This window comes from Amaranthus tricolor, chromosome 9 (assembly GCF_026212465.1).
Source record: "Amaranthus tricolor cultivar Red isolate AtriRed21 chromosome 9, ASM2621246v1, whole genome shotgun sequence".
In the NCBI taxonomy this organism is placed as follows: Eukaryota; Viridiplantae; Streptophyta; class Magnoliopsida; order Caryophyllales; family Amaranthaceae; genus Amaranthus; species Amaranthus tricolor.
In genome coordinates this window covers 21,063,916-21,073,416 of record NC_080055.1, presented here as the reverse complement: position 1 = coordinate 21,073,416, position 9,501 = coordinate 21,063,916, and the positions used below count along the sequence as shown (strand labels likewise).

Sequence of the window (9,501 nt, the reverse complement as noted above, 5' to 3'; positions counted from 1 at the left end):
GAAAAGTGGATATACTTGATAGAGGTGTTTAAAATAGACACAATAACCCGATATTCACCCAACCTTGAAATCGAACCTGACTTAAGCAGACATCAAAATGAAGTTAAAATAATGTAAAAAACAATACGGACACAAGACTCAATTTTAAACCGATCTGAAACACTTGACCCAAAATTTACCCCATGACCCAATGAACACCTCTTATACTTGATAAATAGATATTGTTTAAGAAAATGTGCAAAAGAAAAGCTTCAACTAAACAGCTTAAAAGTTATATGCTTCAGCTTTCTCCATAAAAGAAGCTGAAAAAATATGTTCAGTACTCCAACATTTATAATATTACACCTGAATCCTTATCAAGGAGAACTTACAATACAAATTTCCTCTTCCCTTCATTTTTTATCTGTTACACTTGTTTGGTCACTTGCTTCTTTACAATGGAAATAACCATAATAGGAAGAGATTAAGCTAAATCTATAATAATATACTTAATCTAGAGTCTAATACATTATCATTAATGCATATTACAACAAAAATTACCCACCAAAAACAAGAAAAATATACCACCTAGGTAGGAAACCGAGGGAGTTTCCTCCCGATACACATCTGACTTCGCAACCCCGTCTTATATTTCATATAATGCATCCTCGACACACTTTTTTTTCTTATTCCCTAGTCACAAAGAATGCGTTAAGTTTTAAACTCGAGCTTTATCGACATACATCCCTATAACCTTATAACCTATCTCTTGTAACCCATAGCTAATACCGGGATCTTCACCTTGTGCCCTCGGGTTCCTTTTAATGTGACTTCCCCGAAGGTGTATGATCCGGTTATTGAACGCACGGTCAAAGACACAGAAAATTTGCGAGACGCCCCTGGAAGTAAAGTCATAGCAGGAGGGTTTACCTCGATGGCAATCGATGGTGCCATTCTTGCTGTGATCGTGTATGTTTCTTCCTCTGCGACGTTTGTAACAGTCCTTGTCACAGTTTGTGTACCAACGAGGTGAGAGATTGCTATTGATGGTGTGTTGAGATTCGACGGATGATCCATGGTAAAATTACAAGGTTGTCTTGTATAGTTTCTTATCTCTTGAGGATGGATTCCTGGCGTCGTGCACAAGAATCCCAAGTAATCTGAATAACCTGTGATATCAAGTGAATAGTATGTAAAGAACAGCTTATTCTAGAGCCAGTTTGAGCAGGGTCACAAAAAATAGATAAATTTTACTTTCATATGCAATAAACTTGAGATCTTGTGAGATTCAATTGTGCATTTAACCACCAAACCAAAGTACAATTAATGACAATTGTTATCTTATTTACTAATTATTGAATTATGAATGCATGATTATAATATCGAGCTCTATTATTGGTGTGTAATATTTTTTTGATATTATAAATTTTGTAATCACAAATATATATTTTATAATTAGGGCCCATAATTTAATTTTCACTCCGGGCCCCTAAAATCTCAGAACGGCCCTGAGTCTGAGGTCACTTTTTATGGCATCAATATGCCAATAATAAGAGATATGGACCGAGAATTTGTGGTAAATCAGAGCAAACGCATAGATAACACTTACGTGAAGAATGCAACAAATAAGAAAAGGGTCAAAGTGATGAAGCATGCTATTGAGAAGTATTTTTTAACTTGTTTCGGGAGAGGCTATAGAAAGCCTCTCAAAAGCTCAAGAGTATTTATAAGTGTTTTGCTCAGTGTAAAATAAGTCACTTTTGAATTCTGCGATTTGCTCAAAAATGCCCAAGAAAGTCCAAAACCGACCATGAATCGCTTTTTTCGATGTGCGATTCGCGAGTAGATTAGCGAATGTGAGACTGGTTTTGCTAGACAGCTAGAGCAAATATATCAATGCTTACATTTTTCTTCTCATCATCTTCTACTTATCTTGAACTTCGGTTTTTAATCAAATCTTATCGGTAACGGTTTTGCTAGATAGCTAGAGCAATAACATATCAAAGCTTGCCTTTTTCTAATCTTCTTCTACTTATGTTGCCTGTTTTTGATCCTATCTTTCCCGGTTCATTGAATAACTAAGCAAATAACTCACAAAATTAATGTTGAATGACTCAGAGCAACTAGATGGGTTGTAGCACGCCTCTATAGTTTTGGGGGAATTTCTATAGTACTCTAGGAGTCAGAATATTGCTTTTTTCTTTGTAATATTTGATGGGTCGTAGCATGTTGATCAAATATGTACTTAAGTTAAATGATTCGAGCTACTGCCTCCATAAAACATGCTTCATAAAAAGAAGGTTTGCACAAACCTGCATCAAATACAAGTCCGGGATCTAGAGCTGCTTGAGGATTAACATGCCCGCTCCCATAATCAAATGGTGTAGCAGTAACCAAGGTTACCTCTTCAGATGATCCAGTGTATTGTTGTGCTTGTAGTGGTCTCCCAGCTCTATTTATAGTTGTTGTCGTAGTCATCAAAGCCGACTTAATAGCTGCCGGGCTCCAGCGTGGATGCTTTTGCTTTATCAGAGCAGCAATCCCGGCAATATGTGGTGCAGCCATACTTGTTCCAGATATCATGGCAAATGATTCCCCTACATGGAGAGTAGAAGTCCGTAAATAATTCTCTACTCCTATGATATCATATTCAAACCTCAATGCGTTCCATCATAGTCGATAAACAAAATAGAGGAATTTCAAATAATTAAGAATATAATTTTGTTCAGAATCAAGAAACTCGGAAGTTTGGAGTTTAGACACCATTTTTTTAAGGGAAATTCTATGTGGTGACCCTGAGTTTTTAACTTTTCTACAAATGTTTTTAAATCCACATGGTGACTTTAAGCTTCCATGTTTTCCATTTGGTAGAAAAATGTCAACTTTTTGGTTAAATTAAGTACTGATTTCGATTGGATTTCAAAATATGTGGTCAATTAGGGTGATCACGACGTTTGTTTTTTGAAAAAAAATGTCATTACGTTGGGCAAAAATAATGTGAAGTTAACAAACAAACTTCTCTTTTGTCTACCGCATGGAAAAGTTGGAAGGTCAAGGTCACCAAGTAGATTAAAAAAAATTTGTCTACCACGTGAAAAAGCAGAAAGTTCCGGGTTACCACATGGAATTTTCCTTTTATGAAACAGAAACTTGGCTCATACTGGAATATGTCATAGACATCTACACAAGGAAAAGTGAGTAGTCTTACCTTCGTAGTTGGGTTCATCGGTACCATGTGGAGCCCAAGCTGCCCATATGAGAGCTCCAGGAGCCAAAATGTCGGGCTTCAAAAGATCAGCATCTCGGAAGCTATAGTCTTTTATGTTTGGACCCCTTGCAGAAAATAATGCAACTTGTGGGGCCGACTTGTGAAGAGTAGCCCTTAATCCATTACCAATACGGCCCTTTGCTTCAAAGCTCTTAACTCGTCCAGTCCAATCTCGTGGAGTAGAGACATTGTAATAGTCTATGAGCTCCTGAACGTCAAAGGTTAACCAATTAGAATGTGTTGTATTAACATCTCTTCTTTGTATTAGGGTATGAACTCCTAAACGCCACGACATAACTAATTAGAATGTACTCCCTCCGTCCCATTTGATTTGCACCTCTTTTATAGACATGTAAATATTAATTTGTAGTGTGTGAATTAAGACAAATAACATGTGGGGTAACTGAATGAGTGAATGAGCTTAAAAAACAAAAAAAGAATTCATGGATAAGATTAAAAGAGAATTGCGGCGACCATTGCAAAAATAGCAAAAGGGTGCAAAGTAAGTTGAACAACCCAAAATATGAATTCGGTGCAACTCAAATGGGACAAAGACAGTATTGTATTAACAACCGGAATTTGATATATGACTTGAAACCAAATGAAAAAATATTCTATATAGATGTAATTTCTGCACTAAGACACAGACAGTCAAACCATATTATGCCGGGAAGAAAGAGCTCAAGATGGTTACCAGGGAGTTACCAACATCAGTCACAACAATGCCAGGAATACTGCTCGGGACTGGATCAAATTTTGTTCCGGGTGTAATATTTTCCACGGCAAGGACAAATCCAGCAGCACCAAGGCTCCGTGCGGTCTCAGAAACTTTCTTGATAGATGCAGAGCCGACTACAAAATTGAACGAATAGCCACAGAGAAGAATTTTTCCCTCCACCAATTTTCGGTTCAATACTTCAGGTCTCTGACAATCTGAAGGACTGAATCTCATTACAGATGTATCAAGCAATGCATCGTTTGCCGCAACAAGGGTGTAAGTTTTGTTTAAATGGGTGGAAGCTGCAGGGGGAAAAAGGACTAGCATTAGCTTAATAAACGCAAAGATACCAACAGCTCGATTCTAGGTAAAATACTGATCATGAGATTAATGAGTAACTCCCTATTTGCAATTGTAGAGGTAAAATACAGATAAGGCCACATACACCCACCCACCTTGGAAAAGTCTCATTGGTAACATTATGGTAATTTGGTAAGGTATACTGAAAAGTGTAATAATGCTAAACTAGAAAGCTCCATTCTAGGATCTATGAGGTCAACCATATGAAAGACATACACAAAAGCATCCATTATTTTAAAACGTAGTTTAAAAAAGCGGAACGGACGTGATCACGGTAACAGAATGTTGATACGGTAACAGGAGTGCTGCGGTTATTACAACGCCTAAATATCGGTTGAAACCATAAGATATCCCTTGATACGGCCAAAAACGCGGGTTTTTTACACCTTTACAACGCGGGAAATATCGGTTTGTTTATTTTGAAAACCTTTACAATGCAGCCGATGTGATGGGATGCGACCTAGATTATACTACGTTTTAAAGAAAAAAACTTCAATGATTCAGAAGATGAAATTTCAGCACAGAAGACCAGCTACATAATTGAAAATAAATATCAATTCAACAAGGTTCTTGAGTCGAGATGGATAAAAAGAAAATATAAATGTTAGCATAGAAATTGAACTCACGCGACAGGCCTATTCCAGATAGAACTTTCCCATTTCCCAAGAAAAAATGATTTTTATATCTTCGATCATCAATTGCAGCAGCAACGGAAGTTATCCATGGACTGTAAGATAAAATAGTCTTTGGAAAAGGACCCCCATTTCCAGCTGCCTGTGCCACGAAAATGCCCGCTTTTACTGCTGATAGAAGTGCTGCGTCGAATGGATTGAGAAACGTTGTTTTCGTTGCTGCAGGCGGACTGTTAGGCCCAACTGAAAGATTAATGATATCAACACCATCGTGAACAGCCTGCAAAATAATGATTATGAGTTCATATGCTTACAGCCACAAAGATACGATGATATAGCTTGAACCGTTCACAACCTTGTAGGCATCCAAAATTGTTGTATCTAAAAATCAGCCAACCGAATAAGTTTTTGGAGCCCTTCCTCCCATTGTCATATGGTTTTAGGATGGTATCTCGTTGGCTTATGAAGTGTATGCACCTCGTATTTTCCTGATTATATACTGTCATTGACAATAAGTATATATAAGTTGGAACAATACCTGGTCAATAGCAGCTATGACATCTGAAACAAATCCTCCGAAAAGTCTATAAAGTGCCTTGTAAACAGCAATTCTGCAATATAAAGGACAATGCTTATTCCCCAGATCATAGAATTTAAGACAGTAAAAGTGAGTAAGGTATGTACTCCTCACCTCGCACGAGGGGCCATGCCACTTGCTTTTCCAAACTCAAATCTATGCAATCTCACTGGAATACCATTGTTGCCCGCAGCAATTGCCGCTGTGTGACTGCAGGAATATTGAGTTCACAGAAACTTAATCCCTCAAAATATTTATCCAAAGTAAATTTAAGAAATACAAGGGAAATTTTTAAATGAAGGTACAAGTCCCTTAAAATTAAATGAGTAAATAAACGAAAAAATATCAACCTTGGAAGCAAATCAGAAATAATTGGAACACATTGACATTTTAGTTTGTTTGGCCTCAAAGATCATTGTAAGGATTTAAACATTCACTTTCTTTTTCCACTATGTTTGGAAAAAAAAAAAAAAAAAAAAAAAAAAAAAAAAAAACCGTGTCTTTCATACAGACGGATATGTTGTTACTTCCATGTTCCATCCCTCCTTGTCAATTCATGTGTGATGAATGATACCAAACCCAGGAGAGCTATACATTTCATTTCGTTTCGGTTCCTTTCTATGTTACTCGGACGCTTCATCTTATCTCAAATACCCATATTCGATCTTGTGAATCCGATATTCTTATGGAGAATTGACATTCATTTTGAACTAAAAAGATGGGAAGTTATTTATGAAATAGCTGAATTCAACATTTGCATGTGTCCAATTTATTCCTATTAGATAAGCAGAAAAGAAGATCAACAAATAGACAATTCTAACCTTCCATGTCCATCACCATCTAAAGGAGAAGCATAATCTACAGAAGGATTGAATGCTCCAGCTGCTATCGCAGCTTTTGCGAAATGCTGAGCACCAACAATCTTGCCATTACAGAAACTCCTTTTTGTATCGGGATCAACTTCACATTTCCCCCTGTATTTCGGAACAGGTCCATATCGCTCTGCTTCATGAGATGCAAAGCTTGGATGCAAGGGATATATTCCTGAATCCACAAACCCGATTACTATATCCTCTCCCGCCTTGTCAAAACCACCACCCGTCGGCCATACTTCAGTTGGGAGCCCCAGAAACTCTGGTGTATGTGTTGTAAGTCTCCTCACTTTCCAATCTCGTTCCACTGATTTCACACCCGGTGCTCTTCTAAGGGTTTCTGCCTAGTACAAATTGCGATTGTGTAAGCAACCAAATGGCAAGAAAAATACATAAACTCATATCAACCATCAAAATGTGAAGGTCAGTGTAGACACAAGACACGGATAAAGCTTCACCTGCTCGGGAGTAGTATGAATCGCAAAGCCATTTATTAGGTGTCGATAGCTGTATAACTTGTTGTAACTACCACCTTTGAACAGCAACCCAAGCAGCATATCGTGTTTCATTTCTAGGTGGCGCGCATATGATATGACGGTCTCACTGAAAATGATCAATTAAACGTTTGATGCTGTGACCGATATGATACACAAAACATGAATTAAACAAAACTATAACTACGAAAATAATGAATGACAAAGATTCAATGTTGGCAGCATGACAGCCATTCGATAAAACAGGAACTCCATCAAATGATAGTGTTGCATAGCTGTTAATCTGATTGAGCAAACAAGTAAATCCATTCTTCATTATCTCTCTCATTCATTTAGTTACTCCAACCAAAAGTATTTGATATGACCCTCTAATGGTTGCATGTTTTATGTCAATCTCTTTAGCAGGGAGTATGTTTTTCTACAACATTGAATAGTAAACTAGTCCAAGTCAAACCAATACACCAATGCAATATTACAGATGAAAAGGTTTCATGTAAAAAATGCGTTGTCTAGCTTCATACTTTTGCCAGCCATTAACATAATAATTAACTTGTTTGGTTGTTCATATTACACAACAACAACAATGTCAAAGCCTTAGTCACAAAAGACAGTTCAACTACATAAATCAATACATCAGCTTCATGCACATGTAGTTGTTGATATTAAATGATGATAACGAAAATGTCTGTGTTGATTTTCATGAATTCTGTTATGTCATTTTCAAGGTAACAAAAGCTCACAATTTTTTACAAACCTAGGCTAGTAATTTGGATTTAATTGTTTTCACAATTTAATACCAACAATCAAACATGTTGGATGAACTTTTTATAACAACTTGTTAGAGCATATAACAGATTATGAAACCTCGTTTAAGCTTTTGGTTGCAATGGTTCCTTTACATGGTATCAGAGCAACTGTGACAAGAAGTCACGCGTTCAAAACTCAACCACCTCATTTAAAGTGTCTAGCTTAAATGGCTCTCGTGTAAGGGGCATATTAGAACATATAACATATCTTGAAACCTCAACCATCAGCACTTTTGGCCGAGTTGGTTCCTTGACAAAAATCACACCTAACCAATTGAGACATTCCAAAAGTTGAAGGAACAAAATTACCTGGCAACATCAATCTTCTCATCAGACTCAGACGCAGTTGCTTCATACCCATGAACACCTCCCCGGTAACTCACCACAGGCTCTTCCTCAAGTGTAACTATATAGATCTCCCCCTTTATATCACCCAAATGGGCAAACAACACTACTATCAAAAACCCAATTGAAATACCCTTCATTTTCAATAAGTCCACGAAAGCTCAGCAGCACATCATCTCTGTTTATACATAAACAAAACAACCAAAATTTAGTAAACTTTACTCTAGCATAACTTAAACCACACTGAAGTAGAACTAAAGCAACCCCACAATGAGAATCCCACTCTTTACACCAAAAACAACATTCTTTACCCTAATATCATTAAATAACTCGCTCGTCAGGTAGGATAAAAAAGTTTGTTTCTGGCTAACCCAACCAACAAAATTAATTAATTAATATAATACAAAATTAGTTAAGAATAAGGAGGATATCATCACATCAATCATACATAAATAGTGATTCTGACAATAAGATTTAGCATAAGATCTAGATTATTAAACCTATAAGAAATGCACTTATTGTATTCTAAAAAGCAAAAGTGATATTCAGAAAGGGAAAGTTGTCTGCTTTCTTCTTCTATACTACTTTTTTAATGTGAAATCATATGATTCTGCAAAATGTAATATAGACACACAAGAAAGGAATCAAAATACCCAACATTTTATTTACATTTACTGATATTACAGTACTAAAATCACATGAAAAAAACCCAAAAAAAAAAAGTTTAGAAAAATGAAAAGTAAAGATCTTTAACTCTAATTAATCAAAAGAAAGGAAGCAAACCCAGAAATTTTAGAGCAGGAGGGAGCAATATTGAAATGTGGGATTTTTATTTTTTTTTTTTTGAAGTGAGAAATCCCAGAAATTAAAATGAAGTTCCCCAGTAAAATCAGAATATATAATTAGTTAAAGAAATCCCAGAAATTTGGTGATGGTAGTAAAGAGGGAGAAAGGATAATTAATTAGTAGAGTGAGAGTGAGAATGAGAGTTTAAGTGAAGTAAGAGAGAGAAAGGTCGTTAGGGTATTTTAATGATAAAAAAATATTAATTAATAAAAGTATATAGAAAACGCGCCAGACAAGGATCGCTAACGTGGAGGAGTCTCCCTTAGTCTCATACTAATGGATGGATGTTTGAGAATATTGATCCTTTTAATTGACTTGTTGACTTGTTTGGATCATATCGACATAATGTTATGGTTAGACTATTTTTATTAAATTAATTTAAGTGATTATTTATAATTTGAAGATAATTAATTATATAAATATATAATTATATAGGCATATTTTATTATGAGACAATCTCATATAAGACAATTTGTATCAAATATATATAAGAGGTAAATTTCACATATCATAGTGAGATAGTTTCTTAGAATCAGTGGTGAAACTTCAACAAAATTTTAGAGGGTGGAGTTAATAAAAAAATTTGATTCAACTAAAATACAGT

The 9,501-nt window shown here is 35.9% G+C and overlaps 1 protein-coding gene across 2 annotated transcripts; it reads right to left on the bottom strand.

Annotated features, from left to right (window-relative positions):
- Positions 1-250: 250 nt before the first annotated feature.
- On the bottom strand, positions 251-9,082 carry LOC130824466 (subtilisin-like protease SBT2.5). 2 transcript variants are annotated; one of them, XM_057689491.1, is made up of 11 exons: positions 8,806-9,082; positions 8,016-8,229; positions 6,865-7,009; positions 6,356-6,750; positions 5,649-5,744; positions 5,496-5,568; positions 4,952-5,237; positions 3,942-4,267; positions 3,188-3,455; positions 2,292-2,576; positions 251-1,148 (listed from the first exon to the last, which is right to left on the bottom strand). In XM_057689491.1, exons 2-11 carry the CDS (start codon positions 8,189-8,191, stop codon positions 742-744), a joined length of 2,457 nt encoding a protein of 818 aa, XP_057545474.1. In that variant the 5' UTR covers positions 8,192-8,229; positions 8,806-9,082; the 3' UTR covers positions 251-741. The 2 variants fall into 2 exon arrangements, with proteins under 2 accessions (XP_057545474.1, XP_057545473.1); XM_057689490.1 differs by having other exon boundaries at positions 8,835-9,082.
- Positions 9,083-9,501: the final 419 nt, after the last annotated feature.